This window comes from Terrapene carolina, unplaced genomic scaffold (assembly GCF_002925995.2).
Source record: "Terrapene carolina triunguis isolate 2854851 unplaced genomic scaffold, T_m_triunguis-2.0 Scaffold58, whole genome shotgun sequence".
NCBI lineage: Eukaryota > Metazoa > Chordata > Testudines > Emydidae > Terrapene > Terrapene triunguis.
Genome location: NW_020664409.1, coordinates 50,774,290 through 50,801,125, shown reverse-complemented (window position 1 = coordinate 50,801,125; position 26,836 = coordinate 50,774,290). Strand labels below are relative to the sequence as shown.

At 41.0% G+C, this 26,836-nt stretch overlaps 1 protein-coding gene across 2 annotated transcripts in view; it reads left to right on the top strand.

Annotated features, from left to right (window-relative positions):
- Positions 1–26,836, top strand: part of TOX (thymocyte selection associated high mobility group box) — a 274,162-nt gene that overhangs the window by 233,391 nt on the left and 13,935 nt on the right. For both annotated transcript variants that reach the window (XM_024205740.2, XM_024205739.2), the window contains 2 exons: positions 5,356–5,436; positions 20,446–20,832. In XM_024205740.2, coding sequence (XP_024061508.1) covers positions 5,356–5,436; positions 20,446–20,832 — 468 coding nt within the window. The remainder of the gene's footprint in view (positions 1–5,355; positions 5,437–20,445; positions 20,833–26,836) is intronic.

Below are 26,836 nucleotides of genomic sequence, written 5' to 3'. Positions count from 1 at the left end.
GCTGTCTTCAGTTCCAGTTGTGGAGGAGCTGTCTCCATGGAGCCCATTATTCGGGGTCACAGAGAAATAATACAATTCAGCGTGATCCATTCCCTGCAATTTTCCACTGATCCTTGGCATCTACTGACGGACCCTTCATGATCCCCTCATTCCCTGGTGAGAGCAGGTCACTCTCCTGTCAGAATTCTGCCAATGCCTTTAGTTCAGTGATGATGGCAATCCTCTTCCAAAGGCATGGACCCGAACAAATACTGCACCCCATCGCCTACCTCACAAGGAAGTTTACTCCTGCTGAGCGATATTTGAGCAAATACAAGATATTTGACAAGGCGCTCCTGGCAATTCAGACTGCCTTCGAAGAGTGGCAACACTACTTGGAAGGGCCCATCGTCTGGTCCAAGTGTTTACCGATCACAAGAACCTTGAGTAACTGTGTGGGGTCAGCGTCCTAAAGCAACAACAGTTCCAATATGCCCTATTCTTCTCTCAGTTAAACTTTACTTGACCTACCACCCTGGAACCAGAAATGTGAAGGCCAACACCTTGTCCTAAAGATATAGCTCTGACCCACAAGGCCCCAATCCATATTCTGAAGTCCCATAATTTTTAATGCAACCCCTGGGGGTGGGAAAATGATGTCATGACCCATGGCTCTCAAACCTCGGATAGCTGGGTTCATGGAAGCCACTGCACTCCAACCCTCCACCTGGCAGCTTGCTGACAATTGCTTACTTGGGACCCACAAAGGCCCAGCCCAGTGTGAGGATCTGCTCTTGAGGGCCAACTGGCAGAGTCCCAAGAGTGGCAGATTGTCCCACTGGCCCTACTTAAGCCAGGAGCAGAAATAGGAAGCTGTCCGAACTGAGTTTCACCCAATCTATTTATATTTAATTATCACATTAATTAAAAAAACAAGTTGGAAATGGCCAGGTTCTATAAAAATGTGCTGCCATCCAAACTACTTGTTCACCAGTGTTTACTTGTTTCAGAGGGGAACATAAGCCTCATAAGTGGTTTTGGAGGTGTTAAAAATAAAAGTAAATCTTGGCAACATAAGGTTATAACTAAGCTACAATGTTTGTTGCTCTTAAACAAAAGAACAGAAATCTCCTTCTCAGACTGAGAACAATTTTTAATGTATTTCTGTGTTTCAGAATTCCTCACTATCTTAAGATGCACAAAACAGTTTAAACCATTGTCACGGGTACACTTGAATGACAATATGAGCCTTTTGCCTATTTAAAATGTCTGTAAGGCATCCAGTCTATTAAATTATTACAACTATGTATTTAATCTTGAGGTCTAGAAGCCCGGGAGCTGCCAAAACAGAATGGGAAGGGCCCTTGGCTTGCTTATACCTGTTGCACATAACGCTAGAATTGCTAGTGCCACCCACCTCGTCTCCCCATCTGCTTAAATTCCATATACGAGCCCAGGCCAAAACCCAGGACTATGTGTTGGCACCAGCTACCAGTGTCATCTACGTTCTCAACTAGAAAAATGTCCTACACACTAAATCTTATCATTACTCATGATACCAACCAACTCCCAGCCTATCTGTCCACCCCAACCCTACCTGTGTTGCAGCTATCAGCAATCAATATTTCAACAGCCAATGTCAGTGGGACAGACTGACAATATCCCGCAATATGCTGAACAAACCTTATGAAATTAAAATAAACTTTTGATTTAAATTAAACCGTATTGAATTAGGATTAATACATTTGGGATCCATTGTATTAAAAACATAATTGTGTATGTGTTATTGTATGTAACTTCTCTAGTAGGCAGGGGAGGCTACTCTAATTCCTCTGGTTATCAGCCTTTAAAGCCATCTCCCTGGAGAGGCTCACATATACAAATTCAAACTGGATTATCCAGGGACCAATGGACAAAGAAAGGATTTTTGGATAAATAGCCTGGTTTTAAACAGACTCAGGGCCTTCTTGCTGATCCACCAAATGGGCAGGACACCTGGTCCACAAAGGGCCCCAGTCCTCAGAGGATTGGAAGAACTAGGCCTACTGAGGCCCCATAAGACTGTGTGCTTGTTCCGAGCTGAAGTTGGGATGAACTTGAAATCACAAAGAGGTTTCCTTGGGTAAGGTGTTGAAGGACTGCTCTAGCCAGAGGCCATGTTAGGGTTAGGGTGATTTCTGGTAAGCTTATTAGCATGCGTGTAGGTTCTTTTATTGTTTTTAATATGTTTTCTCTCTACTGCTTTTACGTTAAAGACAAAATTGGCTTGCATAAAAAGAGCTGTGTGGTAAATATAACTATGGGCACTCACACTGTTAGCCGTCTCTGAAGGGAAAGCAAGCCAGCCTGCTCAGACAGATTGTCTTTTGCAGAGGCTAATACAATGAAGGCAGGGAACTGTGCCTGGAAATACCCTGGTCAGAAGGGAATGAGAAGTGGGTCTCCCCCCAAGAAAGGCAACAGCTGGCGAGCCAGAAGTCTGAGAGCGGGTGCCCTTGGCAGGAGCACTGAGGGGAAATACTGGTGCAGTTGCCCTGAACTGCAACCGTCAGGATCACCCACCCCCTAACAAATAGCCTAAATATTAGGATTCTTGAAGAAGACCAAAAAAAAAAAAATTGTAAGAGCCCAAGCCATCATGCCCAAGAACCATAACAAATACCCCTTGCACCATAGAACTGCACTACATGCAAATCAGCTGGAATGGGATTTCCCCCAAAAAACACAAGCACAGAAAGATACAAAAAAACAGAGTGAGAAACCCAACGACGTAAATCTGCCTCTGAATAACACATAAAGGGTTGTGTGCCACAGCACTCATAGTGACATCCTATATCAGGGACAGTTTAAAAAAATAGTGCTAATTTGGATTTATACTGCTATTACCTGGTTGAGAGAATGCCTGAGAAAAGTAGATATGAAAAATGATGTATATGGTTAATGCTGAATACTATGGCTGGATAGTTGGGAAATAATTAAATGAAGACTATATAATTAAGTGAATATGCAGTAGTGATGTTTGGGTACAAGACTTACAGAACTCTTGTTAGGTTTATGCTATAAAATGAGATTGCTTTGTTGAATACCACAATTTGAAAAGGGGGAGGGGGAAATCCATCTCTTTGAGAACCTTTTCCATATGCGTTGACTATAAATGCACAGTAGACCTGCTTAAAATTTTGATATTAGAGAAACAAGGTGGGTGAGGTGATGTCTTTTATTGGACCAACTTCTGTTGGTGAGAGAGACAAGCTTTTGAGCTCTTCTTCAGATCTGGAAAAGGAGAAGAGCTCTGTGGCTCAGAAGTTGGCTCTGTATGGACAGAAGTTGGTCCAAAAAAAAAGATATTAGCTCACCCATCTTGTCTTTCTAATATCCTGGGACCAACATGGCTACAACTACACTGCATAAAATTTTGATATTCATATAATGCAAAATAAGACTTCTGATCTATTGAAGCAGGACTGCAATATCAGAAAAAACCCTACATGATCTTTTAAAGATCTTGACTCTATATATGTGATGTTATTATGCTCAGTTGTGGTTTTAAAATCTGGATAGCAAAATGATGCAGCTGTATTCAAATGTACAATATAATTTGAATTCGTCTTAGTTCTGTAGGTCATGCTAATTCATTTTAGCAGGTGGGAACAGATTGTCAACTAATTCTCATTTTGTTTTCTGAAAAAAACAATACATTTGCCCTATAACTGCAAACAATCACAATTTAAAAAGCAACTTGTTACCAGTTCTTTGAAAAACAATATGAGCTCAGCATATACCATATATTTATCCTAATCTGAAGAAATTACAAGAGTGCACACACACAGTTGCACAGCTAAAAACAATCCTTTTTCTCTCTGTCTAGATATTTACAATTTTGGTATCCTCTTTTTCCATTATGATTTTATGCTTCCCTGGGAAGCAAAATCTTTAATCCGTTAGGCAACCTCTGAGTTTTCCCAACCTAGATCAGAGGATTGTTCTTTCTCTGAAAGCAAAGCTTCACTGAAATAAAAGACATTTCATAAGAATATTCTTTCTATAAATGATGTAGCACCAGATCCTTCTGGCCCAGTACTGTTGCTCTGATTTTGTATTTTGGAATTGTATTGTCCGGAGTATGTACAGTTTGCAGCTTCCAGGTATTCTCCATGATGAGAATGCTCTGGCTTTACTGTAGAATAAGAGGATCAAAAGAGATCAATTTAAAGTTTCATAAAGTTTACCTTACTGCAAAGGAAATGTGTGTATGTGTGTGTACTTCTCACCTGCAGAATTTATGAGGACATCTCAAAGTTGTTTTAAGTTGCTTTTGCCATCCGCTGCACTTTGAGTGCATAGCCCAACTAATCAGAGACTGGGTGCAGGTTTAGTAACAAGTCTCTTTTAGGTTGTCTCAAAACCATCCCCAGCATGTACATTGGCAAGAAATTAGCCTCTATGGGGCTTGCCTTCGTAGCTGAGAAGGTTGTGCACCCCCTGTACAGGTGCCGAGCTCACAAGTATCTATCTATATTTTTAATGCTCCAGTTGTCATTTTGCCTGGGTGTCCCTGCAAATAACCTTCAGTTCTGAAGTCTGGGGAAATTTGAACTGAATCGTATAACTCTGTAAGCTATTGTGCGGAGCATACTTGCTTGTGTTAGTTACACTGTAGGCAGAACAGTGGATTGAGAGGAATATACCAGAAAAAGTACACTCTCTTGAAGAGCTCAACAGAACTTTGCAAGTGCAAGATTGGAACAGTGATTTACACTAACTTCTTTTCATGGCTCCTTAACTTCTCCTTTCTGCACAGAGCTCGCCTGAGCCTTGATTTGCCTCTGACCTCCTTTGGACTGGGATTCTCTGACTGTCCAACAGTTTACCTAATAATGGAAAAAAGTCTCTCAGTCATGCTGAAGGGCACTGATATCTCCCCAACCCCTCCCTGTCCTCTGCATCTCACTTCTTCCTTTTTTCTTCCCAACTCAGCAGGCCTGGACCCACCCACTCTCCTATTTCCCAGACAAGTTCAGCTGGTCTGCCAGATGGGAGCCACAATGAAGAGCACCCCCCACTGGTCCAGTTTGGAATGATACCCTGAATTTAACCTCCCTTTGTCAATTGAAGCTATCATCCCAATAGGAATGTCCTCAGTTCAGTCAGACATATCAGGATCACTCTGTAGGCAAAGGAGCTCTTTTACTGTGAGCGATATTTTTGAAAATGCTTGGTGTTTTACTTACTCTTTCTCTCCTAAAAAACCTGGAGAAATAGGAATGGCTGTTTAATTAGAAGGATGTTCTGAAAATCCATGAAACAGATTGATTATATGAATTGGAATTGCATATAGAAACAGATTCTTTACTAATGATCTTTGTTGTTTTATAGGTATACAAAAAGAAAACTGAAGCTGCTAAGAAGGAATATTTGAAGCAGTTAGCTGCATACAGAGCAAGCCTTGTATCCAAGGTAACACATATATATATTGTGATAGATTGTAAACCATTTTCAGCATTTGTATGGTACTCAGCGCCATGGTATCTAGTGTAAATATTGTTGCTCATTACCACCTTATACCTATCTTATCCATGCTCTGCTCTAGTGCTCAATACAAACGGTTATCTCTCAACATAGGCATACTGCAGCCCATCTATTCCTACTCATAGAACATCTACAGGGTGGGATTAGAATCACAATGAAGCAAATGAGAGACCCAGTGGTCATCAGTAAAAGGATCACATTTGCCAGCAGGGGCCACACAGCACTGCACAATTACCAGTCATACTCTTTTCTGAATATAGGGGGAAACTGTGGTATCACACATAAAATGCCTCATTTTTAATACAGGTACTGTACAGCAATGATCATGCTCAGTATGACAATGCAAACGTTCCCATGATAAGCTGAACTTTCTTTGTGCATGCCTCAGATGAAGTAGACGAACTAGTATAGGACATAGTGTGAATCACTCGCTTTGGAACAGCATGGCACAGGACCCACTGTACACAGTTAAGAGAAACTTTTGACATTGATTTATAGAGATATTCATAGTGCCCAAGATTTCACAAGTGATATAATATAAACCACTGTTTTAAAACCCACAGACAAAGGTAAGATTATTGCAACATGCAGACTTGAAACATTAATGGGGCAATTTGCAGAATCATATTGTTGATGATCATTTTGGTGTCTATTTCACAGAATCCAAAGTGTTGATGAGGTCAAGTTTAGATGCACTTGACTGTCCGGTGGTTGTGAGTAAAGGTTAGGAGTGAGGATGGCAATGCTTGAAGCTTATACAGGTGTGACTGAGCAGCACTTTTTGTTATTTTCACGACATATTTACCATCTTGTTAGGGACATTTCAAAACAAAGATTTAATGGATAATTAACACCCGGATCTTTCATGCAGTTTTCCACATGATCTTACCACTTCAGGTTTTTCAGTATATGACTCCTGTGAGATCAAACCTCACGTAGTTTGTGTTGGTAGATAAACTCTGAGACATGAGTGTAACCTTATTCATAGCTTTCCTGTGTTGTCTTATATACTTGAAATCTAGCATTATCTATGCCAGGATATTTATTAAAAACATGTACAAAATGCCTGTCATTCCTGTTCTACACTTGATGAGTGTAAACTTCCAGAGATAGTCTCTATGTTTAGAATAGACTCTTTCAAACCAGTGGAACTGTCCCAGGGTTCCACTGTACATGAGTGTTCATTTATTTGTAAGATTTTACTGAGTGGTAAAGTAAGACCAACACACTCATTTTAATGTGAATTACAAAGTCAGCTTTTCACTTGTAATAATGAATTAGGTATCGTTACTTTGCCCATCATACGTTGTTTTTATGAAACACTAAACTGTTTTATTTTGATAAGATAAATATATGTAAAACTGAGAATTTTACTCTGATTTTTTAAGGGCAAAAAATAGCTGCATGGCATTCTTTGAGGAAGGTTCAAGAGAAAATTCAATTAAAGAAATATTGGTGTCTGAGGCTCTAAGTCAGTGTAGGAAAGCACTTGAACACATGTTTAAGCCCATCCCTAGTCAAGAAAGCACTTAATTATGTGCTTAGGTCCCATTGACTTTAGTGGGACTTAAGTATCTGCTTAACTTTAAGCATTTAGGTGTGATGGGACTTTAAATAAGCATGTAATTACAAACTGGATAGGTGATATATTAAGATTCACCATGTGAATTGCATCTATTTGAAACAGAATATAAACTTTCTGTGTTAAAATCTATTCTATTATTACACATACAAAAACTACATTAAAATAATGTTATTACAGTTGCAAAGGCAAGCATGCAAAAGTTAGGAAATGCCAGAAGTCTGTCTTCACCTCTGGAGGGAGCATGCTTAGCTGTTCTGTGTGGATGATGACTGCTCAGGCAAGTCACGTGTAGCAGCCTGAATACAGCTGAACTATGCTGGCTAAAATTTGCCCCCAAAAAATCAGCTGAAGTATACACCTGGCATGTAAAATGTCAACCAACAAGATTTAAGTTTAGCCAAGTAATAAGCAACTGAAAGCAAGGTCTTATAATTGGACATGTCAGGCAACTTTAACAATAGGCTGTGCCATCAGCCTTACCTGTAATATGTTTTTAAATAGGGTTAACACCCAATAAGGTGAACATCTGATTGTATGGATTTAATGTCATAGCTATGCATTAATCTCCATTAACTCTATCAGTGTATTTGATAGATGTTTTCTCAACATTTTTCTTTTCTTTTTATAAAAATTGAAATTAATAGGGCTGTAGTCAAGCCTGTTCATGTATGTGGAAATCAATATGTGAAGTCAAAATGACATTACAAAGCATTATATGTAATGCTATGCAGATTGCCATATTGTTTATAATACTGACTAAGCCTTTGCATTCTAAACAAGTGTCTTTATATTTGCCCTTAGTTGCAACTTTTAGTACTGTTCAGGCTCAGAAATGCAACCTACAGTATCTAGCAATTTGTATAGCATTACTTAAAATGCTGTGATTGCAATTTGACTTTTTAAAAAACAAGCACTTTTTATTGCTTACCCTGGCTTTTTTGTGTATGCTGGCTGGCAGTAGGATTTTTGCTTTATATGTTAAATATTTATTTATATATACATATATAAATATTTTCTGAAGACATACTTAACAACTATGGCTTGCATCTACCCTCAAGTAGGAAAAAAGGTAATTTTTCAAAGCTATGATGGCATAGCTAGGTCAAATTTGTGCTCTCACATAGCATCATTATCAACCACATTTGACACTCTGAGTGTTAGAAATAATGCAAGTTTTTTGAAGTTAATGAACGTGTGACAATGTTGCCCCTTTGATTGTATGGCAGGCTCAGACTTCCCCTAACAGAACTCCCAGCCACTGTCTTGGAATTACTTTTCAAAGTACTTAGTCTGTGCAGACATTTTGGAAGTTTTAAAGATTAGTGTAGGCTATTTTCAGGGAAACCGTTACAAAACAGCAATAGTGGCTTTCTCCTTATAAGGAGCAAACCTAAAATGCAGCTCTGTCTGAAGTATTAACAGCTTTTTTTTTTAAGCTGCTAAACTCCTACAGGATCACTAGCACTGTTGCTTTAGCAGAAAAATATAATAAGCAGTCACATTAATGTGCAGCTTTTATTTGTATCCAAACATCAATTTCCCTACCTAGGAAAATTGTAATGTAAGGCTATAAACAGTAGATATTTCAGGTTTCTATGACACACTATCTTTGCATTTGTGATTATTGTGACATCAAAAATGTTTGAAGAACCATATATGAAAAACCGTATATTACCATTTAAACTATGCATGTAGCTCTATATCATATATCAGAATTACCTGTTGACTGACTGGGTATTTTCAGAGTTGTTTATGTATGTATTTTTCACAAACCAGTTGTCATGTCCCTTCAAAGATCCACAAACTGTCAGAGAAGAAATTTCTAATCCTAAAAACATTGTTTGAAGCAAAAAAATCCAGTAAATGCATATAGCCAAAGAATAATCCCATTCAACCTCTTAACCTATAGAGCCACAAATCCTAAAGACCTAAGGAAATTTCTAAGCAATTATTAAAACTGTTAAGCATAACATCACTGTGAGAACTCACTCGTATTACAGTTTGGCCTAACCTTTAATACACTGAGTCCACCATCCTTTTCTAGTTTAGAGGTCTCATTGTGGTGGGAGTCCATAAAGTTAACAACATCATCCAAAACATACATGAAATAAAGGCCAAGCATTAAAGGATAGATGGTGCCTGGCACCTATGTGAGGGTGAATGGGAGGGAGGTGGTAGTGAGATGTCAGGGCCATGGCAGAATTGAGTCAGTCAATCACTAAGGAGACCAAATGCTGCACCTTCTTAAGGGCAGTGCAATAATTGCTCTGCCAAGGAGCTCCAGGTGGCAGTTTGCCTTCCTTATGCACATTCCTTTTGATGCTTCTGCTGGAAGTCTATCACTTAATGTTACAATTTACCCTTACACAATATGTTTCAACTTAACTTGAATTAACTTGAAATAATTACATCAAACAGTAAAACAAGAATCTAAGTTAGGGCACGTCTTCACTACCCGCTGGATCGGCGGGTAGCAATCGATCTATTGGGGATCGACTTATCGCGTCTAGTGAAGACGCGATAAAATCGATCCCTGATCGCTCTGCTGTCGACTCCGGAAATCCACCGTGGCAAGAGGCGGAAGCGGAGTCGACGGCAGCGCGGCAGCGGTCGACTCGCCGCCGTCCTCACAGCCAGGTAAGTCGACCTAAAATACGCAACTTCAGCTACGCTATTCACATAGCTGAAGTTGCGTATCTTAGGTCGACCCCCCGTCCCCCGTAGTGTAGACCTAGCCTTAGTTTCCATTTCACTAGAGTTTTTAATATGCAGCTAGTAAGAATCCTATTCTCCTCATTTCCCACCCAGCGTTGGCATTGGAAAGTTCTACATTTACTAAAACATCCAGTAACAAAATAGAAACAGATTCTCAGCTGGTGTACATTGGCATAGCTGCCTTGAAGCCAAGGGAGCTGTGCTGATTTACACCAGCTAACGATCTCTCACAGACTTTAAACAGCGAGAGATGGACGGAGATGGTAACATTCAGATTCAGATTACATTCAGGCTAAAGTTTGAGGCCAAATACATCTGAGGCTTCCCTTTCAGCAGTGCCAAGACCTAGAGATGTTCTCACAAGATTGAAGCCCAAACTGGCGGAGATTTTGAGAGCACATTAGTTTGAGAGAGTTTTGATTTTGAGAAGGCTATTGTTTGTTTCTAAAATGATTGGGATTGAATAGTTGGTATAAGGTTATAAGAACTGCATTTTTAGAGCCTCCCTATGCCTCTCAATTGGGGAATAAAGACACTGGTATCAAATTAAAGTCACGTGTTCTTCAGCATATTTATTCAGGTTACATTCATAAAACATCCATCTCTAGCTACATGGCCTTAATGGATCCATGACAATCCCCCATAGATGATAATAAAATGTATCTTCAGAATTTAAAATGTTCTCCTTCAGAACGACATTGGCTAACAGTATATGACATTCAGTAGCTGACCCATCTTGTACTCAAGTATCAATGATGTGTCTAAAGACTTTTGAACCTGCCACATGTGGTGCAATACATTTGTATAATATATGTGATTTGGAATGAATAAAATAAGAAACCTCATGTGTTGACAACCTTCATCCAAAACCTGCATCAATCTATAACTTTTTTGACGTTCTGAAATGTTCACAAAGAAGTTTTGCTCTTCCGGATTTTACAGTGCTAATCCAAACAGAACCCAAACTCTGAGGTCCTGATTCTCATTTTACACTAAGGCTGTGTTGCACCATTCTGGCAGAGTAAAGGGAAAGTAGGAGTATATTATATTTACACCCATTTATAAACCCTTTACACTGCTAGAGTGGTATAAAGTAGCATTATTGCTAATGAGAATCAGACCCTGACCCTGTCACTTATTTTATAGATGCTGGTGATGGCCAAAGGTACCAGAAACATTTATTTATGAACATTCAGCAATTCCTCAAGTTTATTCAAAGTTGATTATGTAGTGAAGTGTAATTGCTCACATTAATAAAGAAATATTTCTGATGATATTGGCCCTGGCTAGTCTAGATACCACTCAATTTACAGTACTCCATTCAGAAGGTTTGGGATCCTTTAGACATTTTTCCTCATACCACAAAACACAGAATCTGTTGCTGTTAATGCTGCTGATTTTGAAAAAGAACTATTCTAAAATTAAAAATAAATTGATTCTTGGTGAGTATATTGGCCACATTTTTGGGTATTTTGTGTCTGTTACTTGAATAATTATAATCAAGAATGCAGCGTATAATTTTAGTTTAATACAAACTTCCTTTTTCCCTGATTGTGAACAGAAATGTGGCTCTGCAAATGTGTCTTCATCATGGACAGTTTTCTTAAAAGGTCATTGTCCATTTTGCCAGTCATCACACAGAGATCTCTGAGTTACCAGTGTTTCTCTGCTTGTAGAACGATGATGGTAACTGTGTGGTATCTCTTGGGAAAAGTTGAGTTTTTGTAATAATTTTTGAGTTTTGAGTTTTTAATAACATTACTGTAAAAGTATTTATTAATTTATTTCAAATATATATAATTTGGTAGTTTAAAATGTTGAAAATAACAGCAAATATATTCCAAAGCTTTTTTCAGCAATTGGATATGTGTGTGTGTGTGTGTGTGTGTGTGTGTCTGCACACGCGCGTGCACATGTGATTGTGTATGGCAGCTTTTCCAACATACTATCTGCAGAAACAAGGCTTGAAAGGTCAAAATTAAAAAAAGTTTAACTAATTTTAAATTTTCTGCTTACACTTCTAAGGAAGCACAAGTGAAGACCATCACTCATCAGCTGTAACTGATCTCAGCTTCACTTGACCAGTTCCTGTTTTGCTTTCATGGAAACGGAGATGGAAAATTCCATTACAACTCATTATTAGTAGGATAAAAGTTTTGACCTATTGAAGTTAACAGGAAACTTTCTATTAACTTCAGTAGGCTCTGGATCAGACCTATCGAATGCTGCCATATGAAAAACTTACCCTTGCTTTATTTTCAGTCACTCAGAAAAGCCACCAGTAGCCAGAAAGCAGAAACAACTCAGAATGAGAATAAAAACTCTCACTTACAGATTTGAGTTGCTGGTTGCCTACTAAGATCTACAAGTGATAGTTTAAAAAACCAGTTACAGATTCGAGGAGCCATAATCTATACTAATTCAAACTGAAGAAGAAAATCCTAACCCTAATGAAGCTATCAAATTGCCTGGTGGATGTCACCTGAGTGACCGCTAGTATCTGTGGGACCATTGTATTGATCAGAATATCTGTTCTTAGCTGAGTTTCTGGCCATGGGGAGCTGGAGCTCGGTGAGGACTCTAGGGTGGAACAAATTCCAGTACGACCTTTCCTCTGATGGGATCCCCTCCTTTGCCTGCCTGCTTGGTTGACATTGCCTGTCTCCATCCACCACACGTTCATGGTGTGACTCTCTGAATAAGGACCAGCAGGGAGGAGGTGAGCATACTGCACTGTGAGGTCAGGTCTGGGGCAGGTAGGAACCATCATGATTCTCAGAGTAGTTCTGTGTGAGAAGACAAGGCGTGCTGATGGTTGGCTTTAGGTTAGAGGCAGGCATGAGGAGTTGTGGCATTGAACAGGGGAGCTTTGAATGTGAAAGGGAAGCCTCACTTTGCTCAAGAGCAGGAGAGGAGAGCAGCAGGATTGGTGGGGAAAGATAAAGGGACTGGAGTTCTATTATCTAAATTATCTATCTCATTTATAAAGTGCCCCAACCTGTGTAGCAACTAAGCACCAATATATACAGTAAAATAAGAATGGCAAAAGTGGGCTATGCTCTCATACTCCTGGTATTTGGTTGCTTATACTTAAAGGTATTCTTTATTTTATTTGCTTCTTTTCATTTCTCACTCCCCTGCTTTTCCTTTCTTTCTACATGGCCCATTTTCTTCTCTTTCTCTTTGTTCCTCTGGGCTTTTGTTCTAAGTGTGACATACCAGGGTACAATCCAGGCTCATGTGTAGCTGTGTCACCCCTGCCCTGTAACCTGGGGTATCCTTTACAATGGCTTGCTGCTCACAAACAGCCTCCAGTGTGTTAGTCACTCCCAGCTATGTCTGTTTGTGTGCTTAGCCAGCCAGCCACACCTTGGCTCTTACCAGTCTTAAAGTTTACCACAGGGTGACCCCAATACACTCCCAGTCTCAGATTTTCCCGCAGCCCTTTCCTGGACAGTACAGATATACTGAGTCTGTTATTCCTTTAAGGAACTTGTTGCCCCAAATGGAGTCACCCAACACTTCGATTTGAACACCCTGGATTAGATAAAACAAAAAGCCAGTTTACGAATTACAAAGAGATAGATTTTAAGTGAGTACAAGTAATAAGGCATAAAAGTCAGAAATTGTTACAAGAACAATAATGATAAAACACTCACTAATGCCTAACTTAAACTATATTAGATTCAAGCAAAGTTTCTCACCACATGCCCCAGCAGCATTACTGACCAAACTCTAAGATCAGGACTCATAGACTCATAGACTCATAGACTTTAAGGTCAGAAGGGACCATTATGGTCATCTAGTCTGACCTCCCGCATGATGCAGGCCACATAAGCTGACCCACCCACTTTCCCTTAACTCAGCTGTTGAAGTCTCCAGATCGTGATTTAAAGACTTCAAGTCGCAGAGAATCCTCCAGCTTGCGACCCCTGCCCTATTCTGCGGAGGAAGGCGAAAAACCTCCAGGGCCTCTGCCAATCTACCCTGGAGGAAAATTCCTTCCCGACCCCAAATATGGCGATCAGTAGAACCCCGAGCATATAGGCAAGATTCTCCAGCCGGATCCTCATTTTACCAGCGATGGCACGTTATTGCCTAATTGACTAAAATCACGTTATCCCCTCAAACCATTCCCTCCATAAACTTATCTAGCCTAATCTTGAAGCCAGACAGGTCTTTTGCCCCCACCGTTTCCCTCGGAAGGCTGTTCCAAAATTTCACCCCTCTGATGGTTAGAAACCTTCGTCTAATTTCAACTTCCCCTAAACTTCCCCACGGCCAGTTTATATCCATTTTTTCTCGTGTCCACATTAGTACTGAGCTGGAATAATTCCTCTCCCTCCCTGGTATTTATCCCTCTGATATATTTAAAGAGAGCAATCATATCTCCCCTCAGCCTTCTTTTGGTTAGGCTAAACAAACCGAGCTCCTCAAGTCTCCTTTCATACGAAAGGTTTTCCATTCCTCGGATCATCCTAGTGGCCCTTCTCTGTACCCGTTCCAGTTTGAGTTCATCCTTTTTAAACACAGGAGACCAGAACTGCATACAGTACTCCAAATGAGGTCTCACTAGCGCCTTGTATAACGGAAGCAGCACCTCCTTGTCCCTACTAGAAATACCTCGCCTAATGCATCCCAAGATCGCATTAGCTTTTTTCACAGCTACGTCACATTGCGGACTCATAGTCATCCTGCGGTCAACCAGGACTCCGAGGTCCTTCTCCTCCTCCGTTACTTCCAACCGATGCGTCCCCAGCTTATAACTAAAATTCTTGTTAGTTATCCCTAAATGCATCACCTTACACTTCTCACTATTAAATTTCATCCTATTACTATTACTCCAATTTACAAGGTCATCTAAGTCTCCCTGCAGGATATCCCGATCCTTCTCCGAATTGGCAATACCTCCCAACTTTGTGTCATCCGCAAACTTTATCAGCCCACTCCTACATTCGGTTCCGAGGTCAGTAATAAATAGATTAAATAAAATCGGACCCAAAACCGAACCTGGAGGAACCCCACTGGTGACCTCCCTCCAACCTGACAGTTCACCCTTCAGTACTACCCGCTGCAGTCTCCCCTTTAACCAGTTCTTTATCCACCTCTGGATTTTCATATCGATCCCCATCTTTTCCAATTTAACCAGTAATTCCTCATGCGGTACAGTATCAAACCCCTCCCCCAAGTCCAACCATTGCTTCCTTTGTATCTTCGGGTACAGTGAATGTGATGGACAGGGAGAGAGGCGGGGTGTCTTGGGGTGTTTTTTCCTCCTTTTTATAGTTTCAGCCCCCTTCTTGAAAAACATTTCCAGCTAGATATCAGGAGACAAAGAGTGTATGTGGAAGGATGTTCCCTGATGTTTTTTTTTTACCTGTTTAAACTTCCTTTGTCTTCCCTTCCTGCTTGATGATTCTGTTTACTGCTTAAACAAAAATTAAGCAGAGCACACATCTTAGTTTAGGACAGACCTGTTTGTCAACCTCTGTTTGGGCAGGGCTATGGGGTTTGGAACATGTGTTAATAACACCATACAGGGGAATCTTATAACTTCACATACAGTCTTGCCACACATACTTTATCAGGACAATAGTGACCAGCAAACTATGAGTTTCAAATATTCAAGGCATATTTTGAACAAAGATTATTACAATAGTGTATAAGGTGTGAATACAGCGGGGGAGGAGGGGTGTTCTGGCATAGTAGGCTCTTGTGAAAAGGGTGAGTTTTGCATTGAGCCCAGAAGACAGGCATACATCTTTTGGGATGGTGTTCCATATCTTCAGACTTGACACAAAAACTGCTTCCCTCCATCTTCTGATAGGTTTACACTGCATGCAGCAGGCTTGGAGGCTTACATATGGAGAGGCAATTCCTAAGATAGCCTGGTCCCAGCCTATTAAAATCTTAAAAGATTAGGACCAGGACTTTGAATTAAACTCAATAGTGAGTGGGAGCCACTGGAAGGTATAGGGCACAGGTGTGAAAAACTAATATTCTAATCTGCAATCCTGTAATGTACTGGCTAATGTGTATGTGCTCCCTACCTGATAGACTGTATATGAGATTCTATTATCCTCTAGCAACTGATCTACAGAACCTTTAAGTCCTACCACTCCTAGAACTAAAAAGGATTCTCCTTTAGCTCAGGTGGTAGAGACCTGTGTAGGGAGCAGAAGGTCTAGAACTGTACACCTGTAGCATCAGGCATAAAAATTAGCTTGTGACTATGGTCATAAATTCATGTTGGCCCTTAGTGCTGAACTCTGGGGATGAATATATATGTCTTCCATGTTTTCTATGCTCCAAAGTCTAATTAAACAAGTGAATAGGGATCTTTAATATGTTTTCCTGTACTATTTTCCTTAGATAAGCAGAATGACTTTTCAAATGGCAGATTGGCTAACGAGTTTCGATCTGCAAAGTTATGCCTGATACCTGAACAGCTGGAGGCTCTGTCAGCCAGTCAGATCCCCTCTTTCATTATTCATATTTTATCAGTAACATGTAGTGTCCTTATGTAGGAACAGATTCTGCTCTGTTACACAGGTACAACTCCAGCTGAAAATCAATGCAATCAATGAAATCAGTGCAAGCTGGCCATAGGAGGGCAGGGGAGGGCAGAATATGGCCTGTGCTGTATACTCACATTTTTGTATGTAATAGATAATAAAGGCATATGTGAAAAGTCTGTAACATTTTTGGTATCACCTATCTCATTAGCTCCAGTGCTGCTTACAAAAGAAAAGGTTTCTTCCCTAGCCTTAGAAAAAGCTAAAAGCGTAGTATGCTGGGGAATTATACTTAATGGGTTTGTTTATCCAGATTCCCAATAACTGATCATATGTATGTCTTTTACACTAATATTGGACACTTTGCGACTTCAAATCACATATGATTTAAAGCATTCTTAGTCACTGTAAAATACTTGCTTAGTATGGGGCTGGAGTGTTGTGAATTGTGAATATTATGAAAAATATATAGAAGAATTACTGCTGGCTTGAAACAATCAGAGCAAATCCTTTTTGATCCAACTGGCAGACACTCTTCTGGGAAGTAAAAAAGTGATATTCATCCCCAGCATAAGACTGTGCAACTACCAATAACTGAAATGGGAGTTGCACCTGCTTATTTGATCCACAGGATCTAGTATCCTGTAAATTAATTTATTATAATGGGCCAAATTCATCCTTTATATAAGTGCATTGAAAGCAGTGGAGTTACGCCAGTAATGAATTTGGTTCAGTGTGTCTCCGTATTTAAAGAGGAGTATGACAGAATCTTTGGCTGTATATACACAGAAAAGTATCACAATGGAAGAATCCTTAGAAGGGTGGAATTCAAAAGAGCTATGTGACAGCTTCTCTTCAAGAGGGGTTATTCAGCCTATCTGACCTCAGAAATGTTGGGAGAAATCCTGTTCTTGCTCTAAGGAAATACATTATGGAGAGCAGTGGGAGAGTCAGGTAGGCTGACCATATTTCCCTAGCCTGAAAACAGGATGTATGGGGCTGGCCCAAGCCGCCTGGCATCGCCGCTCATCCCCTGCGCTCCCACAAATGTTCCTCTGTGCAGAGTGGCAGGAAGGAGGCTCCGGGTAGTGGGTGGGATCAAGGAGACTCCAGAGAGCAGCCTTGGGGAGGTGGGGGAAGGCCGGATGCAGGGCCATTTCAGACTTTGTTATTGGAGGGGGCGATTCCCGGCCGGTGAGAGGAGGGGAGAGAGGAGCAAGCGATGGGGGACCAGGAGGAGGTCACTCCCGACCAACAGTACGAAACTCAGGTGGGGCAGGTGTCCCCCACTGCCCTCCCGAAATGGCACCCCTGCCGGGATGTGGCAGACGCAGGCAACTAGAGGCAGACTGAGGAGTTGGGGGGTGGCCTGGAAAGGGCTCCGGGGACCAGCCCCGAAGGACGATGGGTGGGAAGGATATGAGGCCAGGGTGGGAGCTGTGGGGACTGCTTGGGAGGCTGTGGCAGGGGTGGGGGACCATGCCACACTCGGTGCCCCAGCACAAGCAGATGCTGCGGAACCCAGTCAGGCACTTACCAGCCGGGTTGCCCGGTAGGGTCTGGGTCCCACGAGTTGCGGCTCCATGGCCCAGACAGAGAAGAGTTTGAATTAGGGCCCTGACTGCACTGCCGTCTGATTGGGCTGCAGAGTGAGCACGTGTTACCCCATTGCTCCCTGATTGGGGGGCAGAACATAGCAGAGACAGACTGGCCAGGCTCCTGTCCCACTCCCCAAAACATTGCCACTCACACACCCCAACATTCTTACATACCTCCCTAGGGAGGCACGCCCCACCTTTTTTTGCAAAACTGGGCATTTGTCCTGTTTGCTCTTGCCAACTCGTTTGGCAAAAGCAAACAGGACAAATGCCCAGTTTTGCCAAAAAAAAGTCACAATGTCAGGGACGGGGCTTAAAAAAGGGACTGTCCCAGCCAAAATGGGACATATGGTCACCCTATCAAGGAAACATCCTGACAACACAGAGAGCTGGAAAATATGTACCCTGAGGAGACCTTATTGTTTTTCTAAAAAAGATACAGCATTACTCCTAGTATGTGAGGAGCACAGCATATTCACCAGGCCCCTCAGTCAGCAGACCCTTTTGGATCTGTGAGGCTTTGGCAGGCCTCTTAGCCAGGCCTCACTGCCTTTGCTATCCTGCCCTGCTGCTATGCATGTGCTGTTGGTAAAACTGGGAAGGATTTTGCATATGCTATCAGGTATCATGTTTCATTTTGTGTATGTGTGCATTTGTCTGTATCTTAATCTGTGTATGTGGGTGTGTGTAGTGCATACTGTACACGGAGAGAGAAAGAGATTTGCATTCCTTTTATCATTTTTATTTAATTTTCCTTAGTTTACTGGAGAAAATAAGTTTTCGGCTTCGGTATTGTAACTTGACTTGGGAAAATGAAGTTATAATCTTTTTCACTGTATATCATCACAGATAATGAACCAGTTTCTGTAATGTGCATATTAGTTGATTATTGGTGATGGCACATACATCAGAAAGCATACAAATAGACTTTCACAGGCTCAGCTGATGCTGAAAGTAACATGAAACTTATTTTGACTTGTAAACTAAACAAACATGACATGGCATTGGTAGGATAATGGTATGTATGCATCTTCCAGCCTGTGTTTTAATACAGTGACTTCTTTATCCAGAGGGACATTTACCATTTTTTCCAGCATGTTTCACCTTTCACTGGTTATAAATACTGCACAACCTTTCCTTAACTGCTAAATTATTATTCAGGTACCCACACATAAGCACTAAGTGGCTAATCTTTAACTCTTTTTGGCATTTACTTGAACATATCTAGTTTACAACTCAATTGGAAGTTCTAAGAAACTGAGTGCATGGGGAACAGAACAAATTTAGTAGAAATTCAGGGTAACAACATATAAACATTAGAACTATTTATTATTGAAAATATTCATAACTGCTTCAAGAAAACAAGACAAACTCTGCAATTATTTTGAAAAGCTCTATTTATTTTCTCAGTTCGTTTATTTTGGTGCTGTATTATTCAGGGCCAATTGAGATAATTTTCTTGTTTGCATGTAGTCAAACATAGGCCAAATGGTACCATCAGTTTTTAAGCAGAACTCCTTCATTGGATTCATTGAGAGGGTTCTGCTTAAAAATTAATTATTCAATATGCCTATACTATTTCCAAACTCGCAATCTACAAAACACAGTTGATGTGGACATAGATATAATCCTAACACAGAATATTTTAAAAATAAAATATGCCAACACTGGAATTTTAGTTTGATTCAGTGACAGAACCGTAGTGCCCAGTCCTGCCACCCTTCATGATAATACCGGCCTCTTATCTGGTGCTTTCATCAGTAGATATCAAAGTGCTTTACTAATGAGGTCAGTATCATTAGCCTCATTTTACAGATGTGCAAATTGAGGCACTGAGCAGGGAAGTGCCTACGGTCACCCAGCAGGTCACTGGTAGAGCCAGGAATGGAAACAGAACCAAGTCTCCTGAGTCCCAGTCCAGTGCTCTATTCACTTATTGCCTTATTACCTCACAAATAATCTTCCTTCGCATGAGTGATCCCATTGAATTAAAGGGGACTAATAACAGAAGTAATGACTGCTTATGTGAGTAAGGGTTGCAGGTTTGGATCCACATTTTCATTTGTTGAGTAGCTTATCATGTCAGTAACATCACTTCCAAGTTTTGCAATATCAAAATGTCAAGCCAGGAAGCAGAGGGGTGAAGAAATATCTGTGTGGTGTGTGAGAGTTAACTTTATTTCTATTTATTTAAGAGTAATAACCAGTCTCCACTGTAAGGACATTTTAAGTAGCATCTCCATGACTGATGTATGCTGCCGAGATGAGTGCTGTCATAAAGGAGTTCTTCATATAACGAGCAAAGAACAAAAGGGGAAACATGGGTATTTGTTATAGAACAAAATTCTCCAGTATGCTACGGGAAATTATCACTGCACTGTGCTTCAGACTATTATTGCAGAACACTAAGGTATTCTGGTCAGGCATGGAATGATGCGGAGGTTCATTTGTGCAGTAAATAGATCTCAGAAAAACAGCTGTTATCTGTCTCTAAAGATTGTTTGTTTGTTTGTTTTCTCAACAGAGCTACAGTGAACCTGTTGATGTTAAGGCGTCCCAACCGCCTCAGATGATTAATTCAAAACAGTCAGTGTTCCATGGGCCCACACAGGCTCATTCCGCACTGTACCTAAGCTCCCATTATCACCAACAACCCGGAATGAATCCACACATAACTGCCATGCACGCTAATATCCCCAGGAATATCGCACCCAAGCCCAACAACCAAATGCCAGTGACTGTTTCCATAGCAAATATGGCTGTGTCCCCACCTCCACCGCTTCAGATTAGCCCACCTCTCCACCAGCATCTCAACATACAGCAACACCAGCCAATTACAATGCAGCAGTCCATTGGAAACCAACTCCCAATGCAGGTCCAGTCTGCTTTACATTCACCTACAATGCAGCAAGTAAGTTCTAAATCATGAACTTTCAATCTGTTTGGGGAACAGATTTCCATCTGAATCCGTAAAACTGGTCTTCCAGTAGTTAATGTCGGTTTTTTTGATTCATGGTTTAGCTTTAATTTTGCAACATTCCAGTACTGAAGTCCTAGCTCCCAGTCCTGCAGCTACTTGAGCACGTGAGCAACTTTACTCATATGACTAGTCCGATGAGCTATACCAGGACAACTCATGTGAGTAAAGTTAACCAAGTGCCCCTGAAGATTGGCTCCTGAACATGAAAATTCCATATCTCCCACAGGAAAGGGAGTTTCTTTTACAAAAAATATTACTGTTACTCAGTGAAATCAGCCTGTGAGGTAGAAAATAACCTAATGAACAGGTGAAATGTTAAGATTTCAAAAATGTTGATTTAAAGACACAGTTTATAAAGTAAGATACTGGAAATAAGGGACCAGTTCCTGATGTTCATATTAAAGTTTTATTCATTTTCATACTCAGTCCCTGCTCTAACAAATTCCCATTGAATTTCAGTGGGAGTCTGAGTATGGCCTGACTACATACTGGAAACCTCATGATACGGACTTTCAGGTCCCAATCCTCCAGTGATGTAAAGCAGTGCAACTTCACTGGAGCTAAATAATTTTACAGAGGATCTGGCTCTCAGTAAATAAAGTTTTATTTTCTAAAAAATAGCCCAGAATTGACTATTTTAGGGAGAGGAGTAAGGAGGTGTGTATCTTGAGATCGCAAGATTTAGATGTAATTGGGCCTGATTTTCCATTACACCTTGTGTAATCATTTGCACCATTGTAAAGTGAGTGTAAAATCCTACCAAGTTAGAATGGTGTATTTTACACCCACTAGGCAAGGTGCAGGCCCATCACTGCATTTCATGCTCAATGTTTTCTGCTCTTTTTTTATGCCCTTCCAGGTTTCTGAAATACCCAATTTATTCATACAAATGCCTTGTATGCACAAAGCTTGTGGGCACAATTTATGAATCCAGGTTTGAAAATCTCACCGTGATTATTCCATGGATATTACAATTATACTTAATAGAAGATGCAATGCAGGAGTTGAATGGTTTTAAATAGCATATCTGGTTATTGGCACCATGCCATGATCATCATCATCACATAAATCTAAACATTGTTCCATGGTGCATTATTCAAAAATTACATATAACAAAATATATTAAATAAAATGTGACTTCAGTAGCTTCCATTACATCATGTTGAACATTACCCAGAAGGAAAGAAAGCTGCTGGCTACGACATATTACATACGTTGTGCAGTGCCATTTCTAGCCTGGGGCATAACATACACTGTAGAAAATAGGCATCCTGAAGTCCATAAATAGATCTGTGTTATACTGTACCTTTCGCTTTCCTGACATAACATACAATATGATAAAAAATTATGTGACCCTTTTTGCCTACTCCCCATAAAATTAAAAAAGCAGTGTAAAATATGGTGTCCTGAAATAGGAATGGGAATCAATACCCATATTTCTCATTCAAGAAATCTAACATTTCTATCAAAGATACCAAATGCACTGTCAGGCGCCTGGGACATAGGCAGTCTAACCTAGTGATTGGAGTAGGAATCATTGAATTAGATATTGTAGTTTTCCTCGGACCCGGCAAAAGTCTAGAAAATTCCAAACAACATATTCTTCTTGGATGTGGATAGTTATAGGCGGGGGAGTAGGGAGTAGAATGAAATAGGAAGGGATTCTTGACTAAGGGTTTTTGAAGAAAGATGTGGAAGGTGGGCTGAATTGGAGGAAATCTGGTAGCTGTATCCTAAATGTAACAAGGTTAATCTGTTTAGTGATCTGGAAGGGTCCTAGTTACTGATGGTCCAGCTTTGCAGAGGGGCAAGTCGATCGCAGGTTCCAGGTGGACAAGCAAACCTTATCCCCTACCTCAAAGCCTGGTGTTGGCTGGTGGGACCACTTCACATACCATTTGTAAGTTGCCTTGGCGACTTCTAACTACTTCTGGAGTTCTTGGTATACCTACTAGATGTGGGCAGTGAGTTCAGTGACAATGGGCATGGACAATTTCAAGGCGATCTGTGGATGAACGTGAGGATGGAGACCATAATTAGCAAAGGAGGGTCTGCTTTGTGGAGGTGTTGGTGGCATTATTTTAGATAAACTCAGCATGAGGGATCAAAGAGAGCCAATCATCTTGATGATAGTTTAGAACAGGGTTAGGCAACCTATGGCACGTGTGCCGAAGGCAGCACGCGAGCTGATTTTCAGTGGCACTCACACTGCCCGGGTCCTGACCACCGGTTCGGGGGGCTCTGCATTTTAATTTAATTTTAAATGAAGCTTCTTAAACATTTTAAAAACCTTATTTACTTTACATACAACAATAGTTTAGTTATATATTATAGACTTATAGAAAGAGACCTTCTAAAAATGTTAAAATGTATTACTGGCATGTGAAACCTTAAATTAGAGTGAATAAATGAAGACTTGGCACACCACTTCTGAAAGGTTGCCGGTCCCTGGTTTAGAAAGTAACATAGGTTCTGTTCTAGGATCTAATTGTCGTCCTCAGACTGACCATTGTTGCTTGGGTAATAGGCCATAGAGGTTAGCATGTTTATACTCAGGTGGCATGGGAATTCCCACCAGAAGCAGGAAATAAACCCTGGTCCCCAGACAGATACCATACCCATAGGCAAGCCATGAAGAGGAAAGATGTTGTTCACAAACAGGTGGGATGTTTCCTGAGCAGAGGGAAGCGCCCGGTATTCAACAAAGTGTGGCATCTTGGTTAAGTGGTTGATCACCCCTAGAATTGTAGTGTGGCCTTGGGAGGGTGGTAATTCCATGATAAAGTATATGGAAATGATAGCCCAAAACCAGGTGAGTGGGTAAGGTTTGGAGGAGACCCAGCAGTCTTGAACAGGGTGTCTTGGTCTGGGTGCAAATATCACAGGAGACTACGTAAGGCAAAACAAGACACATACAGCTGACCTCCAAAAGCTCCCAGACACTAGGTCTTGCATCTTGGAACAGCCAGAGTGGCCCTCCATGGGAGCATCATGGCAGAGTTGTAGGACTTGACGCTCCGTAGACCCTTCAGGTACATCTATGCATCCTTTATGATACCAGATCCTGTCCTGGAACATGAATGCGGCAGAGGTCTGGTCCTGCTCTTGGTCTAAGGCTTGATGGATCTGGATGGCAAAGAGGTCGCGGGGCAACTAAGAACGGATAGAGGTTATCAGGTTGGAGCCTATGATGGAAGAAATGAAGTTTGAGGGCTCGAGGATTGTGGACCTAGTTTCTTTTCCAGGATCAAAGTTCTCATCCTTCCACAACAATGCATCTGCCTTCCTGTTCTTTGTCCCAGGAGGGTAGGTGACCACAAACCTGAATTGCGTGAAGAAGAGGGACCAGCATGCCTGCAGGTGTTTTCAGGTGCCTGGCCATCTTAAGGTATTCCAAGTTTTTATGATCTATGAGAACTTGGACAAGGAATCTAGTCTCTTCCAGAAGGTGGCTCCATTCTTCAAAGTCCATTTTGATGGCCAGCAGTTATTTGTCCAGGATGTCATATTTCCCCCCAGCAGGAGTGAGTTTTCGCGAGTAAAATGTGCATGGGTGAAGTCACTCTTCAAGAGCAATGGATTGGGCTAGAACTGTCCCTAGTGCAATGTTCAAAGCATCTGCCTCCACCAATCCAGATGGGAGCCGTTGATGAATCTCTGCTTCAGATTATCAAAAGCAACCTGAGCTTCTGGGGATCATACAAATCGAATTCCCTTCCGTAGTAGGGCTGTGAGCAGAGCAGCCAACACAGAGAATCCTGGGATAAATCATAGAATCATAGACTTTAAGGTCAGAAGGGACCATTATGATCATCTAGTCTGACCTCCTGCACAACGCACGCCACAGAATCTTACCCACCCACTCCTGTATCAGACCTGTATCTGAGCCATTGAAGTCCTCAAATCATGGTTTAAAGATTTCAAGATGCAGAGAATCTCCCAGCAAATGACCCATGCCCCACGCTGCAGAGGAAGGCAAAAAAAACCCTCTGCCAATCTGCCCTGTATGAAAATTCCTTCCCGACCCCAAATAATGGCGATCAGCTAAACCCTGAGCATGTGGGCAAGACTCACCAGCGAGACACCCAGGAAAGAATTCTCTGTAGTAACTCAGATCCCACCCCATCTAACATCCCATCACAAGCCATTGGGCATATTTACCGCTAATAGTCAAAGACCAATTAATTGCCAAAATTAGGCTATCCCATTATACATCCCCTCCATAAACTTATCAAGCTTAGTCTTGAAGCCAGATATGTCTTTTTCCCCCACTACTCCCCTTGTAAGGCTGTTCCAGAACTTCACTCCTCTGATGGTTAGAAACCTTCATCTAATTTCAAGTCTAAACTTCCTGATAGTCAGTTTATATCCATTTGTTCTTGTGTCCACATTGGTACTGAGCTTAAATAATTCCTCTCCCTCCCTGGTATTTATTCCTCTGATATATTTATAGAGGGCAATCATATCTCCCCTCAGCCTTCTTTTGGTTAGGCTAAACAAGCCAAGCTCTTTGAGTCTCCTTTCATAAGACAGGTTTTCCATTCCTCGGATCATCCTAGTAGCCCTTCTCTGTACCTGTTCCAGTTTGAATTCATGCTTCTTAAACATGGGAGACCAGAACTGCACACAGTATTCCAGATGAGGTATCACCAGTGCCTTGTATAATGGTACTAACACCTCCTTATCTCTACTGGAAATACCTCACCTGATGCATCCCAAGACCGCATTAGCTTTTTTCACAGCCATATCACATTGGCGGCTCATAGTCATCCTGTGATCAACCAATACTCCGAAGTCATTCTCTTCCTCTGTTACTGCCAACTGATGCGTCCCCAGCTTGTAACAATAATTCTTGTTATTAATCCCTAAATGCATGACCTTGCACTTTTCACTATTAAATTTCATCCTATTACTATTACTCTAATTTACAAGGTCATCCAGATCTTCCTGTATGATATCCCAGTCCTTCTCTGTATTGGCAATACCTCCCAGCTTCGTGTCATCCGCAAACTTTATTAGCACATTCCCACTTTTTGTGCCAAGGTCCGCAATAAAAAGATTAAATAAGATTGGTCCCAAAACCGATCTCTGAGGAACTCCACTAGTAACCTCCCTCCAGCCTGACAGTTCACCTTTCAGTACAACCTGTTGTAGTCTCCCCTTTAACCAGTGCTTATCCACCTTTCAATTTTCATATTGATCCCCATCTTTTCCAATTTAGCTAATAATTCCCCATGTGGAATCGTATAAAATGCTTTACTGAAATCGAGGTAAATTAGATCCACTGCGTTTCCTTTGTCTAAAAAGTCTGTTATCTTCTAAAAGAAGGAGATCAGGTTGGTCTGGCATGATCTACCTGTTGTAAAACCATGTTGGATTTTGTCCCAATTACCATTGACCTCAATGTCCTTAACTACTTTCTCTTTCAAAATTTTTTCCAAGACCTTGCATACTACAGATGTCAAACTAACAGGCCTGTAGTTGCCCGGATCACTTTTTTTCCCTTTCTTAAAAATAGGAACTATGTTAGCAGTTCTCCAGACATACGGTACAACCCTTGAGTTTACAGATTCATTAAAAATTCTTGCTAATGGGCTTGCAATTTCATGTGCCAGTTCCTTTAATATTCTTGGATGAAGGTTATCTGGGGCCCCCAATTTAGTCCCATTAAGCTGTTCGAGTTTGGCTTCTACCTCGGATGTGGTAATATCTACCTCCATATCCTCATTCCCATTTGTCATCCTACCATTATCCCTAAGTTTCTCATTAAAGACTGAGGCAAAATATTTGTTTAGATATTGGGCCATGCCTAGATTATCCTTAACCTCCACTCCATCCTCCGTGTTTAGCGATCCCACTTCTTCTTTCTTGGTTTTCTTCTTATTTATATGGCTATAGAGCCTTTTACTATTGGCTTTAATTCCCTTTGCAAGGT